The following is a 19,382-nucleotide window of genomic DNA, read 5'->3' as shown; positions in this document are numbered from 1 at the left end:
GGGAATGGATGCACTGCTTGAGTGCAGAGCTTCCATGCATCAGCTCGCTCTGCTGTGGCTACAGTCTGCAGGAGGCTGGCTCAGAAGCTGGCCTGTGCTGCAAGAGCCTTTGTCAGTCAGGGCTGCAGAGCAGGGTCCCTTTTTCATAAGAGCATCTCAGCAGCCATCAGTAGGGCCAAATAAGCAGGAGAACTGCAGTTTGGTTCCCCTGTGGTTGAAGCAGCGTTGCTGGGCATTGCCCATCAGCTGCTCACAGGCGCTGGCATCAAGCCGGGGTGCTTAGTAAGGGTGTTCAGTGAGCAGGGAGGACCTGTGCCTCTTAGGGGATACCTGAGCAGTCAGGAACAAGCCATCCTTGGCCACAGACCAGTCAGCATTGGTGTCTGGTTGTGTCTGAGCTAATAAAGCCTGTCTGGATGGATACCATCATGCCTTTGTGTTTCCTCCCCTCTGCAGAAGAGGCTGCCTTGCCAGAAGAGAAGGATCAGGTTGAGTCTTCACCTGTCACCTCCTCAGTCCCAGAGAAGCCAGCCTGCTTGGGCAAGCCAAGCATGAAGGGGTCACGAAAATCACAACCGCTGCCGACTGGAGGCTCTCCTGCCCCCACAGAGGAGAAGCGGTCAAAAGCCAGCAAAATGAAGATCTCCACTAAGCTGCATAGCCCCCCGCAACCCGCTTACCAGCCTGCTGTGTTCGGCAGCATCCTCGGCACGGAACCGTACAGCGACCTTCCAGGGACGCTCGCAGCCTTCGGCTCCAGCGATGCTTCGGCGTCGAAAGCCAAGGCCAAGAAAGGGCGGCCCACAGAGGAGACACAGGAGTTTGGCACCATGGTCAAGGCTCAGAGGAAGCATGACAACGAAATCCTGATCAAGCTGGACCATGAGGGCGTGATGTCTCCAAAGACAAAGAAGATGAAGGAGGCGATGAGGATGCTGGAGGACTCGAACCTGGCCAGTCGCAGAGATGGCAAGAGTCTCTTGGGGCTGGGCTATTCCCCTGCAGTGGGTGCAGAGGGCAAGCAGAAATCTTCCCGGGCCAAAGCAGCTGAGGGAGACCCTTCCCCTGCCAGCTTCGGAGGAAAGTTTGATGGCTCAGCGGAGAGCCTCGCTGCTTCAAAGGAGCAGGAAGAAAAGGCAGCAGCTCCGGCAGCCGTGGAGGAGTCTGAGAGCAACAGCAGCGACAGCAGCTCAGAGTCAGAGGGAGAAGAGGAGGCTGAGAAGAACCGAGGGGAAGCCCAGGACAGCAGCTCGGCCAGCTCAAGAGCATCCACCCCTCTCTCTTCCTCCAACTCCTCCTCCTCTTCCTCTTCCAGCAGCAGCTCCTCTTCATCCTCTTCTTCCTCCTCTTCCTCGGCCTCATCAACCTCTTCTTCATCAAGCTCCAGCTCTTCTTCTTCCTCCACTACGGATGAAGACTCCTCCTGTAGCTCTGATGACGAAGTAGCTGAGGCCCAGCCAAGTTCCTCAGTGCAGCAAACCCTCCCACCCAAGCAAACCAAGCAGGCAGGGAAATCCCGCGCGTCCTCCCACCCCCAGAGCCAGAAACAGCCGGCGCAGCAGCCGGTGCAACAGCCGGCACCGCAGCAGAGCGGCAACAAGAGCAGGCCCAAAAAGCGCGAGGGCATCCACCTGCCCACCACCAAGGAGCTGGCCAAGCGCCAGCGGCTGCCGTCGGTGGAGAACAGGCCCAAGATCGCTGCGTTCCTCCCCGCACGGCAGCTGTGGAAGTGGTTTGGGAAACCCACGCAGGTAAACAGAGCCTCTCGCGCCGCTCCGTAGCGCTCGGCGCTGGCGTTTGCCTTGTGGTGCCTCTTGGCCATGCCCTTTCCCTTCTCCTGGGGTGGTGAAACTCTGCTGACATGGTGTGTCCCTGGCCAAGGTCTCCAGTTTGCAAGGAGATTGGGGTTGGCCTTCGCTGTGGGGAGCCATCCCGCATGGCGTGTCCCTCTGCCCCGCTGCCTGTGGGAATGCCTGGGGATGCTGCAGCTCTGCTGACAGTGCAGGGTGGGATGTGGGACAGGGCAAGCAGTGGTGGGTGGGGAAAACCTGGCTGATCCCTGGCTGCTCACCTGCACGATCCTCTCTTGGCAGAGACGAGGAATGAAAGGGAAGGCCAGGAAGCTCTTCTACAAGGCCATCGTCCGGGGCAAGGAGATAATCCGCATCGGAGACTGTGCGGTCTTCCTCTCAGCCGGCCGCCCCAACCTGCCCTACATTGGCCGGATCCAGAGCATGTGGGAGTCGTGGGGGAACAACATGGTGGTCCGAGTCAAATGGTTTTATCACCCGGAAGAAACCAACCCTGGGAAGAAACTCAACGAAGGCAAGGTAGGCTGGTGGTCTTTGCCGAGAGGGCTGCAAAGCTGCTTGTTCCCTTCTGTTTCCAAGGATGAAGAAAGCACCCATGGCCCAGTTGTTACTGGTACTGTAATGGGGGTGGGCCCATCGTTTCATGTTGTGGGGGTTGCCTGTGGTGTGGACAAACCTGAGCAGGGGAAGGGTGGGCTTTGTTGTACTAGGAAATAAAGACTTTTGTGTTGGTCCAAAGAGAGTGACAAGAGCCAGATCGAGTCTTCTTACAGTGTAAGAACGACTGGCCTGATGCTCAGAAACACTGGGTTTTGCAGCCATGTGCAGTGTGGTTTACAGCAGGCTGGTAGGACGTGTTACCAGTGGCTGTGGGCAGGGGCTGAGGTTGTAAAGGCACAAGTGGTGAGCAGGAGGTGATAGCATGGAAAACCAACTCATTCACCTGCGTTTCGTTTCTGTTTTCTCTTTTCCTCTTCCTCTTGGGCACAGCGCTGGGATCAGAAATCGGGCAGGAGTCTGTCCACAGCTTTGCAGGCCTCCAACCAGAGGAAGGACTTTATGGAGGTTGGTGAGGTTGGGGAGGGCTGGGAGGGGACATTGGGGACACCATAACAAATGTTGCTGGGGAAATGCCCCACGAGCTTCTTTGGCTCTTGCTTTTCGCCTCGGCTGCTGAGTCCACCGTGCCCAGGACTATGGATGAGTGTTTCCAGGAGGGTGGGAGTGGCTGCAGATGCTGGGTGTTGGGAGGAACAGAGGGCTGGTGTCCAGCACCCATCTTTGCTTTTGCATCCTTGAAGTGAGGGTGACAAACTCCCGGCCTCCGTATTCCCCTGTCCGTGCACTCGGCAGCCGCAGTGTTCCATCGGTAGGAGCGAGGGCTCAGGTTTAGTGCGCTGGACGGATTGTGTCCGTGCTGCCCGTGGGCCTGTGCAGGTTCCCAGCGTCCCTCCCCGGGGCTGGCAGTGGGGATGGGTGGGGAGTTCTGCCTGAGTGTGAGCACAAGCCCCAGCCAGTTGTGATGGACGTTTTTCCTGCGTGTTGAAGATGATGCTGTAAATGCTGTGAGATCTAATTGCTCCTTTTCTTTCTGTCTCCCTCCTTCTGTTCCTGTCATGCAGCGAGCCCTCTACCAGTCCTCTCACGTGGATGAAAACGATGTCCAGACCATCTCACACAAGTGTCTTGTTGTTGGTCTGGATCAATATGAGCAGATGCTAAAGACGAAGAAATACCAAGACAGTGAGGACCTCTACTACCTTGCAGGGACCTATGAGCCCACTACGGGCATGATCTTCAACACTGACGGAGTCCCTGTCATCTGCTGACCGCCCAGGGGACACGTGCCACCCCCTGGGAAGGGACGGGACAAACCTGAGGACGTGCCTGTTCAGACGACATGATTGTTTCTTTCAATGCTCATGACTTCTGTGTCACACTACAGACAGGAGAGCGCGAGAGACGTGAGGAGGAAGGAGAGGGCTGAAGGAAAGGGGTTGGGGAAGCAGTTACAGGACTTGAGGAAGATGCCGTTGGGGGGGGGTGTGGTGGTGAACCCCAAGGCTCTTCTGGAAGTGGCTTTAAGTAAGGTGACACTTGACCAACTTCTCCCTTCCTCCTTTTGGTCCAGGAAAGCACATGGGTCTCGTGATCATTTCACCAGCGGGACCCCCCCGGCAGGAGGGATCCCTTTTGTGTCATTTGCCCCCATCAGTAACTCGGAAGCTGCCTGTACGTGGAAGGACACCCGCTAGCCTTCTGCGCACGCTCCTCTCCGTCCTTATATTCCCTTTCCTGCTTAGTTTCGCATGACCCTTTAGGAAGGACAGGGTGAAAGAGAAAGGAGATGAGTCTCTCTCGGCGCCTCGTCTCGATCCTCTCAGCGCCTTTTTGCGGTTCCCTTTCCCTGGAGGCCCCCGGCCGCAGCATGGAGCACAAAGGGGCAGAGCTGGCCCCAGCACGGAGATGGCTGAAGAGGTCCTCCAGGCTGGGAGGAGCCAGGTGGAAGACGAGCCAACATCCAGTCTGGGATGCTGCCTTCGAACTGCCTCGAACAAACAGTCTGAACCCACCTTCTCCATCCCTCTGCATCCCTCCTGCCCTGGAGGGGCACTGGGGGGACCAAGTGCATGGCCAGGGCGGGACAAAGAACTCGTCTTGGGCAGGAAACGGCTGGGAGAAGCTGCTGCTCGGTGCTTGGAGCAGAGGAGACCACAGGCCGCTGGATTTTGGCATCCCTTGTGCAGCTTTGCCTGAGCAGAGATGTGTAGCTGCTGGGAAGCCCTCGGTCCTCTTTGGAAGGGAATGGGGACAGAGCGTGAACCCCCGCCATGCCTGCCTGCCGCGTTTCCACAGCCAGAGCCCCACTGCCACCTCGGGCTCGGGGAAGGGACCGCTCAGCTTGCTCCATCCAGCTGGCCAACCTCCCCACGGCTCCCGGAGAGCCGCCACCATCGCCTCCTCCCTCCCTCTGCGGAGCCCACCCACCGTCTCGCTCTGGCGGGGCCCACGCCAGACCCGTGGCATCACCGCCGCCGCGCCCAGCCGGAGGGGACACACCGGAGGAGAACCACGCCACGATGCAACATCCTTGCACTTAAAACTCCAAGAGACGCACTGATCTTTGCAACTACCGACTCGCACTACAGATCGCTGGGACGCGGAGCGGGGCCCGGCTCGGCCGGGAGTCACGGCCCCAGCGGGGAGACGCTTAAGGCAGGGACAGACTGGAAACTGTGCCCTGGTACCGGCTGCGTACCAGAGCCGGGAGGCCGGGGCTCGGGGAAGAGGGAGGCCGCTGCGAAGTCACCCCTCGTCCTTGAAACGAACCACACGGTGCTGAGCTCGTACCATCTCCACCCCGGGCCACCGGACAGCGACGGTTCTAGCCTGTACAGTTTTAATGTACCAAAAGACTCATTAGCCCTCCTGTATTATAAGTCTTTAAATGGATTCAACTTTTTAATTATAAATATAAATATAAATATATATATATAAATATAAACTTTTTAAAACTGTGAAAAAAATTATGAAATTATAAAAAAAAAACAGAAAAAAAAACAATGACAGAAATGAACACAGTCTGACGTTTAGAATATTATTTTTTATTTCCTGTTGGATTGTGATTGTAAATGATCTGGGAACAGGCACACCCCCCACGCTCAAAGTGTACTGTACTTCTAGAAGCAAATTGTGTGAGCATATTTTAAAGAGCGAGAGAGAGAGCGCGCGAGAGAGATTTTATGCTAATGTTAAATAGAAAGCACTTAAAACCCACTGCCTTCTATGGAACACAAGGATATTTCAGACAATCGAGAGGAAAGGAGAGCCAGGTTTTTGTCTTTTTTTTTTTGTTTTGTTTTGTTTATGTTTTGTTTAAAACGATTTTTTTGGCATTCTGTTTGTTGGAGAACTCCGTGTGATCTTTTTTCATAAAAAAAAAAAATAATTGAAAAAAAAAAAAAAGCAACCCAACGAAGCATCTTTCTTTGTCTCGCTTGTCCTGACCGCGGGGTTTTTCTTCCCTTGGTGGCACCCGTCGTTTTTTGGCTCATCCCCTGCTTCGTATTTGGGGAAGGACCCAACTCGGGCATGGCATGGCTTGTTGGGGAGCCCCTGTCTGTCCGACAGCCCCCCTGTGGGGTGGCACTGGAGGATGGGATGAGACCCCGGAGCAGAGGTCCCTGCTCGCTGGGGCCCTGGGGCAGGAGGTGGGAGCTTTCCCCTGCAGCCACGATCACGGTGACTCCCGTACTCAGAGCCCTGGGGCCGGGCCGGTGCCTCCTGCTGCCTCCAGCCCTTCCTTGGGAGGTGGCACCCACCGACTCCTGGCACAAGGAGGGGCAGCCGGTCCCCAAAAGCAGCAGCCTCTGGTGTCGGCACCTTCTCCAGATGGTTTCTGCTCTGCTCAGCCCCTTCCCTCTCCCACTTGCGGCCCAGGAAGGTGTTGCACTTAGCAGCAGTTTGCAGGCTGGCAGGGGGTCGATGGGACCTGGTGACAAGTCCAGCTGCCCCAGGTGACAGAGGGGACCCTGGAGATGGGGAGCAGCATGAGGGGCACCTCGAAACCCCACAGGACAGGCAGCAGACAGGCAGCAGGCATCGCCCTGTGTGTGTTTGCCAGCCCAGCCCATCACCAGCAGCCGAGTGCCTGCAGTGCCAGTGCCAGGGCATGGCCAAGCACCAGGCGTCGTGGCAAAGACATTTAATCTGGTGTCAGCTTCATTTATGTCCCTTGCAATAAATCCTGAAGCTCAGCAGTGGCCCGCGGGTGGCATCCACGGCGCTGTGGCCTCAAGACCCCCTCCTCAGGTCATCAGGATTCCCCCTCTGCCCCATTGCAGCCCAGGAGAGGGAGGTGATGGGGCAGACCCCCAGCGTGGGGTGGGGAAGGCAAGGCACTGCCTCTCTCGCAGTTGGAGGGTGGGGGCAGAAACAAGAGACAATGAAAAGAAAAGAAAAAAAAATACTGTTTTTTCCACCCAGCAGAAGTGAATTGGGTCTTTTACACAGCGATCGGGGTATTGGGGGAGGGATCGTGATTTCAAGCCATTCTTGGTGAAAACCTGCAGCACCGTCAATGAAAGTGGAGACCCACGGAGGCCTGAAGGAGTGTTTCCTTCCTCTCTTGCTCCTCCTCTTCCTCACCAGCCCTCCATCACCCTCCTCCCCAGCGCTGGTCCTGTTCCCTTTGGGATTTGGCAGTATTTTCTTCCTCCTGGCAATGGCTTGGCTCTAACAGAGAAGACCAACCTCCCCACCAGAGAGCTGCACATTGCTGATGGGGAGCCCCCCAAGAGCAAGGGGACCATCCCTTGGAGGGGGGAGGAAACATCCCCAAGAAGTGGCCCTGGCTGGACAGCACGGGCCATTTTGGGATGCCACGACCCCATGCCAATGGGATGCTGGTCCCTGTCTGCCCCGGGGCAGTTTTCTGGCTCCAGGCTCCCTCCCTGAGGAGGGACATGGGCCAAGTGGGACGGTGGGGACCATGGTGGGCAGCAGGTCCCATCTTGTCCCCATCGCCCTGCCCTGGGGCTCAGTAACCCGACATAAAGGAGCCGTTGGAGGTTTCGGTGTAGAAACAGGTACTGTGGGAGGTACTGGTGAGGCTGTAGGCAAAATATGCCACGGCCGAGCCCAGGGTTAATCCTGTCATGTAGGACACAGTCATGGTGTTCCCTGTGGGAAGGGACATGGGATGTCAGGGTGCAATGGTCACCCTTCATAGGATTCCCGGGAGAGCTCGGTCCTACCTGCCAGCTCCCGCTGCTCGGGGCTCACTTTGCCGGCAGCCAGGATCATGGGGACGCTGCCGAAGTAGCCATTGGTGATGCCCATGAGGAGGGAGAAGATGCAGGGCCAGGCGGGGTGGCCGAAGGTGGGCCTCCCATTGGGGTAGACGCACATGATGAAGAGGGGGATGAAGACCACACGGAGGCAGGAGTAGATGAGGAGGTGGGTCCCTCTCCAGTCGTAGGGCAGGGCAGCCAGGATCTGCAGCGAGGGGCAAAGACCATGCTGGGAGGGGGCAAGGAGGCTGGGAAGGGCAACATGGTGCCCAAAATGGGGCAGCAAGGAGGAGACGAGATGGTGGCAAGACCATCTGCTGCAGGAGCCCAACCTCAGCCATGCCGGTGAGCAACCTCACACTAGTTAGAGATGACCCTTGCTGGTACCAAGCGGCTTTGAAAGAGGACACAAACGGGGCACGGTGGAAGGGACACATCCACCCCACTGCACTGGAGCTGGCCTCTTTCCTACCTTGCCAACGAAGTCGGAGAGGTTGAAGATGGCCATGATGAGGATGGGGAGCCATTCCCCCAGCGTGCAGTTGTGGATCTCTGACTCCAGCCCGGGAAAGAGGCACAGCGTGATGAAGTAGGTCATGGCGATGGAGAGCATGTAGGCCCAGATGAGCCGGGACACAACGTAGCGGTGGAGCAGCATGTCTGGCAGGTACGGGCAGCACGACTCAGCCAAAACCCACAGCCCAACCCTCGCAGAGCCTGCAAGTCTTGCCTGCGCCCCAACAGTGTCTCCCAAAGACATGATTGCCCCATGTCTTTGGGTGCATCGAGAAGGGATGACCCATCCCCAAAGCCCTAGGCCACTGATCGCTCCTTCTGTTCCACAAAATGCTGCAAAATTGGTTTGCCCCCCTCCTGAGCCTACCACCCACCTCTGAAGCTGGGCCAGTTCCTCTTGATTTTGGGCCGAGGGACATCAAAGCGTATATAGGTGCCGCTGCCGGCCAGCTCAGCTTCGGGGCCTGGGCTGCCCCGGGGGGAGCTCGGCTGTCCCCGCGGCCGGTTCTCCTGTGTGGGGGAGAGAGGGGACACCAGTGCTGACCTCTATTGGGAGAGGGACCCCAGGGGACGGTAAGGAAACCCACCCTTGGCTTACAAATCGGATGTCCTCAGTGGTGACATCGTGGTGGATGTGGTAGCCCGTCCCATGGTCGCCAGCCCCCTGGGGCTCAGGGAGACCCTTGCGGGAGCAGGCGGTGTAATAGCGGACAAAGTGGGTGCGCTTGACCAGGAGGTGGAGGATGAAGCATGTCAGCTCCATGCCGATGGAGATGAAGAAGAAGATGACCGTGTTCTCCTTCTCGTCTGACAGCAGCAGCTTGGTGAAGATGCGGCTGAGCGAGATGATAACCCCGGCGGTGCCTGGTGGCACAGGAAAGCTATTGGCATCGGGTCCTGCCAAGCCCCACGGCTCGAGGACCCCCAGCAGCCCCCCCACTATATGGAGGTGATGCCTCCAGGTGCGGAGTAGCTACAAGCAGTGGAGACAGCTCCTGGCAGCGCCCCCCCCCCCCCCCAGCTTGGCATGGCAGTGCAGTGGGTCTTGCAAGTGATTTACAAACCATTAAACACCCTGGGGTGTCCCTGATCTGCTGGCAACCCGGCCAGGCTGTGCTGGGGACAGCAGGGCCCTGGGGGTGTGACAGTAGAGGAGGGTCCCCCCACCCCGAGCGAGCCCCCACAGCGGGACGCAGGTACTCACTCTCGCCCGTCATCACCCCCTGTGTGTAGCGCTTGGGCAGCAGCCCCGTGTAGCCGTAGAAGCTGGATTGCTGCACTTCAGGAGAGATGCGCCGAGGGGAGAAGGAGGGATTATTGCTGCAGCCGAAATGCCGGGGAGGGGGAAGAAACCCCGGTGGGGGCCCACGTGCCGAGCCACCCAGGACCTGCACCCTTCCAGAACAGCCGATGCAGCGCCCGGAGCCGCCTTGCCCCAAAAGTGGGGGGGCTTTTTGCCCTCCCTCTACGCCCCACCATGGCTGTTCCCACCAAGAGTGGCCACCAGGTGCAGGGGCTTGGGAAGCTACCATGGTGGCCCAAATGGCAAAACCATTGTGGTGTTGGGGACTGATGCACAGTTCGGTGCTGGTGCCCCCGTCCAGTCCCGCGGTGCCTGGACAGAAGAGGGGATGGGGCAGGGATGTGAGGGTCAGCTTATAGGGATCAGAGCTAGAGATTGTCCCAGGAGACCACGGCTCTTGGGGATGGGGATGTTTTTCCACCCCTACCTGAAGGTCTCTGCTTGCCCGAGCACCAGCTGCTGTCTTACATACCTGTGCAGCCAAAGGCCACCACCCCGACAGCCACCAAGTTGATGGCGTAGGCTTGCCTGCGGGTGAAGAGCTCCAGCCAGACATCGCAGATGCTGACGAAGAGCAGAGGCCCCAGGGCAAAGAGGTAGCCTGCAGGTGGGAGATGGAGGCAGGTGGTGGGGGGCAACGTGGAGCTGGTGCTGCCGAGGGCTCTGGGGACCCCCACTCACCCACGGAGATCCGGGTGTGCAAGCTCAGCATCTCCACCAGCACGTTGTTGAGGATGACGGCCACCAAGGCCACCAGGATGTAGGTAAGGCTCATGTCGAAGACAATGGAGGTCCCTGTGGAGAGGCAGGTGATGGGGGGTGGCACAGTTCCGGCTCCCCTGGAAGGGGGCTGAGCTCTGCCCAGGTTTGGGTTGGCTGGGAAATGCTGCAGCTCCTGGAGACCTACCTGGGTATTTATGGTGCAGGTAGTCCACATCGGTGATAAAGCTGTTGTATGGCAGAAGAAATCCCACCCCGGCCAGCAGCATGGCAAAGTAAATCCCATGGTATCGATCCTGGGGCTCGGGATCCTCAGAAACTGCCGCAAAAGGGGAAAGAAAGAGAAAAAGACATGACAGTGGCACTGCAGCACCCAGGGGACCTGCAGCAGACCCCAGCCGTGGGGTGACGAATGGTGCTTCCACATCCTTCATGGCAAATGAGGGGGGCACCCACAGCAGGCAGCCCAGCACCCCACAGCTCTCACAAATAAACGGCCCCAGCTCTGAGGAACTCCTTTCCTAAATAAAGGCATTTCAACGAGAGACAAGGGAGGCAGGAGAACCCCCGGGCTTTGGGCGCTGGTGGGTTTTAACAGCAGCCAAATAACCTGAGAGCCAGGTACCAGCCAAAGCCATTTGTGACTATTAAACCCATCCCAGGAAGCTCCTAAAAGGGTGGGAAACCAGCAGGAAACCTGGCTCGTGGCTGCAGCTCGGGACCGTGCCTGCCCTCACCCGGCTCCATGAAGGTGAGGACGCCCTTGGCCTGGCTGCCCCTCTGCAGCTCGTCCTCCTCCAGCTGGTAGCTGTCGAAGCTGAAGCTCATCACCACGTTGCCCTCCGGCGTCCCCGTCGGGCTCAGCTCCTTGAAGCGCTCGGCTCCCACCGAGCCCATCGTGGGCAACCTGGGAGGGAGAGTGGTGACATCCCCGGGGCACAGCTCCTGTGTCCCCCAGGGATCATCCCTCAGGGGATGCCAGGGGTTTGCAGGGGATCGATGGCACGTGGCTGACCCTGAGCCTTCGTCACCCCACCATACTGTGTGGCTCCTGTGTTTTTTCCACCTGGAAAGATGTATTCCCCGAGCAGAGTGGGGTCCCTTGACCCACTGGGCAGGAGTTTGGATTTGGGGGGGGAGGGAGGTGAGTGGTGATCTGGGGGGGTCTGTGCAAGCCTCCCCCAGGCACAGCACTTGCCCCAGCCCAGCTCAACACCTCACCGCAACGCTACCGATGCCAGCCACCACCACGCTTTCCAAAAGCAATTAGAGAAATTAATGGGTGAAAACCACTGACGGAGGGTGGCTGCTGGGGAAGATCCTGGCTGGGGAAGGTCGGGAAGCCCTTGCTCTCCGCAGGCAGCACACACTTATTCTGGGTTGTTCCCATCTCAGCATCTCTGCTGCCTGGGGCTGGGGCAGAGCCACCGGGCTGGGGCAGAGCCACCGTCCTGGGCAGACACACTCTTGCAGCCTTTTCAGGGAGAGGATGGGATTCGACCTGGCTTTTAAGGTGAGCATTTCAGATCTGCGTCTCTGAAGGGGCACAGCACAGCCAGGAGATGCTCAGAGAGCTGCCGGAGAGACCCCAGCAGCTGCCCGAGAGGATCTGCACCAAATGCATCCCAGAATAAGCTCCCAAAACACCTGGCATCCTCCAGCGACCCTACCAGAGCCACCCAAAACATGGTTCAGCCCTCTGGGGCCATCCCAGGCCAGGCCGTGGGGAGCAGCACGGGGGCCGCTCTGTATTACCTGCGCCAATCGGTAGATGCCAGCCTGCCTCCGTGCCCGCTGCCCGTGGACCCTCCCAGCCAGCCAGGGAGGGGGAAAATCTCCTCCAAGGCAGCAGGTTGAGACAGGCAAGGGAAGAAAAATCAATTACAGTGATTTCTCTGGTGTCCCTGCCAGACGTGGCGTTTGCAGGAGCCAAGATGTTGTCCAGCATCTCCCCGGCTGCCAGGATGGGTTGGATGCTGGGGGACCCCAGGGTAGGGGCAAACATGGGGCCGACAGACCCTGTGAGTGCAAGACTCCCAGTCCTAGAGACTAAAATTCATCTGCTCGCTGGAGGGACTGGTGACACAGAGCAGCGCTGCCATGGCCGTGTGAAAACCTGGACGAGGCCAGGCTGGGGTCCCCACCCTGCACCACGCCGGGGTGGGCCCCAAGACCCCCCATCCTGGAGCACCACGGGCAGGACAACACATTTCAGCTGAGGCCACCGCTCCAACCCTGGCTGTGATCCCTCCACCCAGCACCCTCCTGTGCCTGGCGCTACCCCAGGCAGTGAAACCCAGCAGGACGCACGTCCTGGGGTGCGGGGACAGCCCGCTGCGGGGTTATCCCACAGCAGAGATCCCTGCTGGAGAACCCGCCGGCTGCAAACACCCCGTATCTCCTGTGCCCCGAACTTCTTGATGCTGCGGGGCCGGGAGCAGAGTGGGATGCGCTGGACCAGCCCCCAGCACCCACCCGCCTGCTCCGAGCATCCCTGTGCCGCCGTAAATCGGATTTTCCCCTCTTTGGGGGGGCGGGTTTCCACCCACTTCGGATTTACACTCATCTACACGGGAGGGGGCTCAGGCCCTGCCGCCCCTCTGGCCCCAGGGTAGGAGGCGGGGGGTCCTCCATCACGGCCAGGGGTGCCAGGTCTCACCCGGGGACAGGGCCGGGCAGAGAGGGGGACCCCAGCCCCGCTGCACCCGGTACCGGGTGACCCCCGGGCAGCGCAGACCCCCCCCATCCCCCGACAGGGCAGAGAAGCGATTGTTGCTCTGGCGAAAGGGTCCCCGACATCACGCAAGCAGCGAAGTTGCAATAAACGGGGGGGGATTCAGTAACCCCCGTGCTCGGGCTGGAGGAGAAGCTCCGCCGCGCCCGGGGGGGAAAACCGGGGGCCGGGGGGGGATGCCGGGGGCCGGGGCTCGGGGGCGGCCTCTCCCGCAGCTCAGCCCCCGCACCCAGCCCGGCCCGCCGGCTCTTACCTCGCTCCGCCGCGGCCCCGGCCCCGCTCAGCGCCCGCCGGGCCCCGGCCCCGCCGAGCCGGAGCCTCCGCCGGGGGAGCGGGGGGAGCCGGCAGCGAGGGCGGCGGCTGCGGGCGAGCGGCGGGGGCGGCCCCGGCCCCGGCCCTGCCTCCGCCCGCCTCCCCGGCACTCCGCCTCCGCTCCCCCCGGGGTGCGCACCGGGAGCCCCGAGCCCCCCGCCAGCCCCGGGGCCGCAGGGGAGGGTTTGCCGATGAACCGAGCACGTTCATAGCCCTGCCTATAGGTACCGCCTCTAGGCGCTTTGAGGGGGTTTGGGAGACCTGGAGCTAATTGCAAAGAGAGATTAATTAGGAAGAGAGCGCTGGTAATTTCATACGGAACTGAGCTTTGCGAGGACAGGGTCCTTCCCACCCTGCAACCGGTGTTGGTGTGAGAGGGGCCAAAGGGGTCAGCGTGATGGATGGATGGACACAGGATGGGTGGATGGATGGACAGACAGAAGAACAGACGGATGGATGGACAGATGGATTGCGCTTTGGCTAGCAGAACCCCCCATTTTTGGGGGGGGAAGCAAGTGGAGGGGTCTCTGCTCCCCAGCATAACCAGGGGGTGGAAGCAGAGGAAGGGAATCAACAGCGTGGGGCAATGGCGACATCTGTCCAGGGAGAAGACGTGTGTCCCCAAGGAGGGTGCTCCAGGCAGTGTCCCCACCCCTCCCGAGATGGGTGAGCTGGCCAAGGCTGCAGGCGACATCACGGGGGTTTGATGCTGTCAGGTTTTCTCACAGGAGCAGCAAGGGACGAGGAGGGGACACACGCACACACACACACACACACAGAGCAGATGCCCCCTCCCACCGAGCTGGGTGAGAGCCCTGGGTGACCAGCCCTTACTGGGCTCTTTCCCCCGCCGAGCATGGGAGGATGGCGGCAGTGGGAAGGAGGAGAGGTACCCTCCCTGCTCACACGCCGTGGCTGCAACGCGCCGGGCTGTGAATTACAATTTTCTTGCAGTCAATAAATGCTGCGCTATTAAATCAGCGCGCGGGGCCGGCGGGATGCGCTGCTGCTGCTCACGCCAGAGGAAATTAGAGACAAACCCAGCTGAGCCTCCTCAGCTGCCCTTCTGCCGGGAGCGGGGCTGAGCAAAGGGGCTCCCGCAAATTCGTTGCGGGGAGGAAAACAGGCCAGGTGGAAATTTCCATCTATTCTCCCTGGCTGGAAGAGCCGGAGTTTGGCTCAGGAGAAGCCAGGCTGCTGCGCCGAGCTCTGCTCAGAGCCAGGGGCTCAGCTTTCCCTGCTCCCCCCTCAGCTGAGCACCTGCAAAGCTCAGTGCACTAGTGCAAGGGGTATTTTTTGCGCTGCTTGGTTTGGCTGGGCTTGTTCAGCTCTAATTTGACAGCGCCAGGTTTACAACACGACATTGTAAATTCTCAAAGCACCTCACTCCTCTTGGGCTACGTCCCCTTGCCCTACACCAGACCCCATCACCCCCTGCCAAGTACCTTGGAAATTTAAGAGAAGGGGGTGGCTGTGGCGGGGTTCCCTGGCTGTGCCTGCTGCTGGTTGGCACCCAGACGGTGCGAGGGCTTTACAGAAAGAGCAGGACGAGCTGAAGCATATGTGTGTTCGCCTTTTCACGGCTGCCCCGCTGCCTTGGCACTCACCAGGCAGCATTACTCACTGCTTTCTGCAGGGATTCTCCCCATGAGCCAGTTCTCCCCATCCTGAAGCCCCAGGTATGGAGCTGTGGGGGGTGTCCCATAAAAGCCACCAAGCTCAGGGGATCATCTTGGCTCCCAAAGGCACTTGGTGCTCTCTGAGCCGCAGGGAGATGCTGGGACCGAATACCTCTTGGCAAATAACAAGCCCATGGCTGTTCCCATCCTATTTAAAATCACACGCCCTCTTGATCCCCGTTTTGGGGGACAAGGGGATTCCCTTTCTGCTATTCCAGCTATGGGTGCAACAGGGCTGTGCTGGGGTACATGAAGAAACTGCTACATCTCAGAGGGTTATGGGGGGCCACAGGAAGATGAATCCATCAGGATGAACTTCTCTGAGTGCTTTCTCTCTGCTTTCCCCAATCCCAAGGGCAGCATTAGACCCAAAGGACACTGTCCACCCTTCTGAAGTGCCCAGGGTCCCCCCTGAGCATGGGCAGGCTGAGCCGACTCTGCCCAGCGGGGATGTGGTGGGGTCCCATGAGGTGGGCTCGCCCTGAGTTTTGCTGGGCTCGTCAATTTTTTAAGTTGGCCCTGAATAATTCAGCTTTGCTGTAGCTGGTTTGAGGTTGGTGAGCTCGGATGCTCCTTGAGTTTCTGCTTGACCCACTTTAACATCCGGGAAAACCTGCCAGGCACGATGCTCCGAGTGCGACGGGGCGAAGCTGGCCCAGACACCCCAGTGCCCGTGGCAGGAGGGACACCCCACACACACAGCCCCATACCAGGGTCTCCCCCTGCACCCCACATCCAACAACATGGGCCACAGAGCATCCCTCACCCACACTACAGCTTTTTCCAGGTATTTTTGCCTTCTCCCCTTCTCCTGCCTCCCCTGCTGTCCCACGGCTCCCGGCACGAGCGGGTGCATCCCAGCAGCGTTTGCCGGATTACGAGGAGGGATTTGCTCAGCTCCGTGAACGAGCTAACACCCCGCGGCCGCCTCGCCACGGCTCCTTGCCCTTCAGAGCCTCACCTCGCTTTCCTGGAGCCTGGTTGAACACTGATTAATCCCGCCGGGTGGAATAAGATGCTGCTGGTTCATTTGGCTCAGAGACGTCGGATTAGGATGGTCTCCAGAAATCCTCTGTATTGCGGGTTTTTTCTTGCCCTTCCAGCGGAGTCAGGTTTTATTAATCATTGCTGTTGTGGAGGTGAGAAGAAGGAGAGATCTTTCAGGTGTCTGTATCCCACAGCACTGCCAAAAACCCCTCAAGCCGTGGTTTTAAACTGTTGGGGACTGTGGGAAGTGCCTGTCCCTATGGGCACAGCCACAAGCCGTGTCCCCTCCAGCACCCGCTCCCCAGAAACCCAGTGACAAAACCCATCTCCTTAACCAAGCTGTGCTCACCCTACCAGGGTGCCCCGGGCTTTCCGTGCCCAATGCCATGTCCCCTCTGTGCCAGCCGGGGTGGGTGACACCGTACCTGTGATTGCTGAGTGTGGGGGGACCAGGCACCAGCCCTCCCACATCCCCATGCTCAGCGCTCCTGGGAATGCTGAACATTTATCTCTTCCGCTTCACGAGAAGGGGAGGCTGTTCCCAAACCCACAATCCCCTCTTGGAAAAGCTCCTTTAAATAGTATCGCAGCCTTCACGTCCTTCCCCAGGGTCCGCTCCCGACGCTGGCCGAGCGTGCTGTGCTGGCACCGGGAGCATCCTCGGCAGCGCCGGCTTTGCACGGAGATGGTGGGGATTAAACGGGGATGTTGGCGCTTGGCCGGAGTCACACTTGGGGATTATCAGGGCCTGCGAGATGCAGAGGGCAGCCAGGGAATTTGTTCACTGCAACTGGAGGGGTTTGTCACAATCCAAGTGCAGGCGAACAGAAATCCCCGGTGCTGGTGGGAGCTGGGCACTGGAGGCCATGGGGGTTTCCCCAAGCGTTGCAACAGGACTGGGGTGGGAGGAGGAATCGCTGTAAGCCCAAAGCACTGGGTTTAAATGCTCCAGGGAGATGCAGGGGCTGAGCGTCACCTTTGGGGCAGACAGCCCTCATCCCAAGGCCAAGGACCAGCTTCCTCCACGTGGATGCCCAGATCCTCCTGCAAGGGGTTGCTCTGTGCATCCCTCTCACCCCCAAATCAGCTAAACCAGCCTGGGACAGCTGGAGAAACCCAGAGAGGATACCCACAGCCTTTGCATTTTTCCCCCTGCCTTGTTTGTTGGAAGAGATTTGCATCCATCACCAATTAATCCAAGATGAGCTGCTAATTCAGCTCCTTGATTGCAACTTTGCATAATTGCTGCACACGCAGGCAGAGCGGCAGGACGGGATAAAAAATAGGAGACAATCAGCGGTGGGTGGAGAGGAAACATCGGCCGGGAAGGGCCGGTTCAGCCCACACTCACCGGGCTATTTAAAGACCCAGGTTGAGAGAAGATATTTTCTCTCTGGAATGAGAAAACTGTGACAGCCACCCTTGGATGGGTTGTGTTGCCCCATCCCAGGCTCGCAAAGGGCCTCGCCAGCAGCCACAGAGCCTGACCCCCCCCGGTGATGAGGAAACTGTGAGTTACAGGCAATAGAGCCCCTTTGGCTATCCCCATCCTGCTCTCCTCCCCATGCTGCCCTTTTCCACTGTCCAAGCAGTTGTCTGTAGGTTTCAGAGTGAACACTCCACCAAGGTGAGCAGGGCAAACGCATCCCCCATAGCCAGTGCTCCAGGCTTCTACCCCTCCCACCAGGCACATTAGACCCCATGGCCATGAAGGCTGTTAGAACCCCCTCAAAACAAGACCTGGAGAGCTGCAGCCCACCAGCAAGGCACCACCTCCTCGTAAAGCAAACCAGCAGCACAAGGGAGGCCGGGCAGCATCGCCCAGTGCCATGGCAATGGGCAGAGCCACCGGCTGAGCCGACCTAGGCCCTCAGTGGCAAAATTAGTGGGAAAATATCTGCTTTTCCTGCCAGGGATGAGCAAAGCTGTTCCCACAGGGCTCCCGGGGGCAGGTGGGCATGCGGGGGTGATGCAGCTGATGCCACACGGGCCGGCGATGTGCAAACAAATCGATGCTGATATTGGCTCATGGGTTATTTTGCCACCCTCTTCTTCCTTCTCCACTCACATCCCACCACAGACATTTCCCCCCACCAGTTTAACACCTCCCAGCACCCTGAAAGCTGAGTGACAGGGCAGCAAACAGTGGCGGACAGGTCAGCCCCATGCTCCCTATTCACGTTTTGCCCTGCAAAAAGAAAAGAGCTATTTTCAGCTCCAGCCTTTTCTCTAGAAAAATGCAGCTCCCAGCCTGGGGGCCCCTTCCCCAGCCCCACAGCGAGGGCTGAAAGGGGGCTTGGGCAGCCGGGCTGGCCCCATCGCCCCTCTTAATCAGCGGGGGCACGCATGAAGCCTAATGCCGTCGCGAAGATTTCGGCACTATTGACACACACGGCGTGTTAAACGCCTTACGGGGGATTTGCATAAGCTTGGGGAGGGAGAAAGAGCACGGAGAAAAGTGTCGACAATGGGAAAGTAAATGCATTAAAGTGCTTAGGGGGAAAAAAAAATCTGATAAAGGAATAAACCAGTTAAGGGAATATATTACTCATAGCCCCGTTATTCAAATCCTGCCTTATAGGAAATCCTCTTAAAGCGATCACCTGATTGTGTGTTAAATTCCTAATTGAATAATAAAAGAATTATGTATTTCTTCCATAAAGGCACAAAGATGGAGCCCACGCGGATGTTGGCTCCAGGGGGAGCTGGCGGCAGAGGAGCTGCGGGAACAGGGGTCCTGGGGCAGCAGCACCGTCCAGGAGGGATGGGATGGAGATGGGGGGCTGAGGGAGGATACAGGAGTTGGGAGGGATGGCTGGGGAAGGGGAAGGCTGCAGCACCCCACGCGTCCGAGGGCAGAGGGGGAAAGCTTTGCTGGGAGGGACAGAGGAGCAATGGTGCTGGGTGGGGGGAGAAGGCCCTGGCGGGGTCTCCAGGGCTCCTCCAGCCCTGGTTGCTGCAGCAGCATGGGGCTCAAAAAGGGTGAAAATGCCCCAAAAGTGACTCCAGCCCCAGAGCTGCCGGGAGAGCAGCGACTGCCACCACCCAGGGTCTGGGCAAAGGGGACCGGGGGGGGTTGGAGCAGCCCCTGGAGCTGCTGAGGAGCAAAGGGGGGGCCCAAATCTGGCTCTGGGGTAACTCCGCTGCTGACCCAGGGCCGCTGCCACCCCCTTGCCTCCCCCCTTGCCGGTTGCCCCCCACTTTTCCCAGGCAGGGCTGAGGGTGATGCCTGCGTGGCCTCTCCTGCCCTTCCCCCTGCCTCTGCGCTATAAATAAGATGCAAAAAAAGATTTAAATAAATAAATAAAAAAGCATCACCTGGCACTCAAGAGGTGAGGGAGAACAGCGGGACTGACACACACAAACCCCGAGCCTGCGCCGGGGCTGGGGGGAGTGGAGAAGGAGAAACAGAAAAAGCTAAAAATAGCCCTGGGAGCTGCTTTCTTCCCGGAGATCGTTTTTCTACGCCGCCGTTTCATTTCATAAACAGGATTATTTATTTATTTCTCCCCTTCTTTACTCCACCTT

General features: G+C 58.8%; 2 protein-coding genes across 7 annotated transcripts in view; one reads left to right on the top strand and one right to left on the bottom strand.

Moving 5' to 3' along the window:
- The window catches only part of TNRC18 (trinucleotide repeat containing 18), a 56,132-nt gene extending 50,744 nt beyond the window's left edge, over positions 1-5,388 (top strand). For all 5 annotated transcript variants that reach the window (XM_068423502.1, XM_068423505.1, XM_068423506.1 and 2 more), the window contains 4 exons: positions 457-1,751; positions 2,094-2,330; positions 2,802-2,876; positions 3,434-5,388. In XM_068423502.1, the coding sequence (XP_068279603.1) occupies positions 457-1,751; positions 2,094-2,330; positions 2,802-2,876; positions 3,434-3,640 (1,814 nt within the window). In that variant the 3' untranslated portion in view covers positions 3,641-5,388. The remainder of the gene's footprint in view (positions 1-456; positions 1,752-2,093; positions 2,331-2,801; positions 2,877-3,433) is intronic.
- Positions 5,389-5,395: 7 nt separating this feature from the next.
- SLC29A4 (solute carrier family 29 member 4) lies at positions 5,396-19,244 on the bottom strand. Of its 2 annotated transcripts, XM_068423507.1 has the most exons (12): positions 19,173-19,244; positions 15,829-15,995; positions 10,880-11,049; positions 10,330-10,461; positions 10,104-10,217; positions 9,895-10,023; positions 9,324-9,398; positions 8,718-8,983; positions 8,494-8,629; positions 8,076-8,263; positions 7,568-7,808; positions 5,396-7,493 (listed from the first exon to the last, which is right to left on the bottom strand). In XM_068423507.1, the coding sequence occupies exons 3-12, from the start codon at positions 11,037-11,039 to the stop codon at positions 7,351-7,353; spliced, it is 1,584 nt and encodes a 527-aa protein (XP_068279608.1). In that variant the 5' UTR covers positions 11,040-11,049; positions 15,829-15,995; positions 19,173-19,244; the 3' UTR covers positions 5,396-7,350. The 2 variants fall into 2 exon arrangements, with proteins under 2 accessions (XP_068279608.1, XP_068279609.1); XM_068423508.1 differs by lacking the exons at positions 15,829-15,995; positions 19,173-19,244 and adding an exon at positions 13,130-13,193.
- Between the last annotated feature and the right edge of the window lie 138 nt (positions 19,245-19,382).

This window comes from Nyctibius grandis, chromosome Z (assembly GCF_013368605.1).
Source record: "Nyctibius grandis isolate bNycGra1 chromosome Z, bNycGra1.pri, whole genome shotgun sequence".
Taxonomy (NCBI): domain Eukaryota; kingdom Metazoa; phylum Chordata; class Aves; order Nyctibiiformes; family Nyctibiidae; genus Nyctibius; species Nyctibius grandis.
Note: the sequence above shows the minus strand (reverse complement) of the source record. Positions and strands in the feature narration are given on the sequence as shown.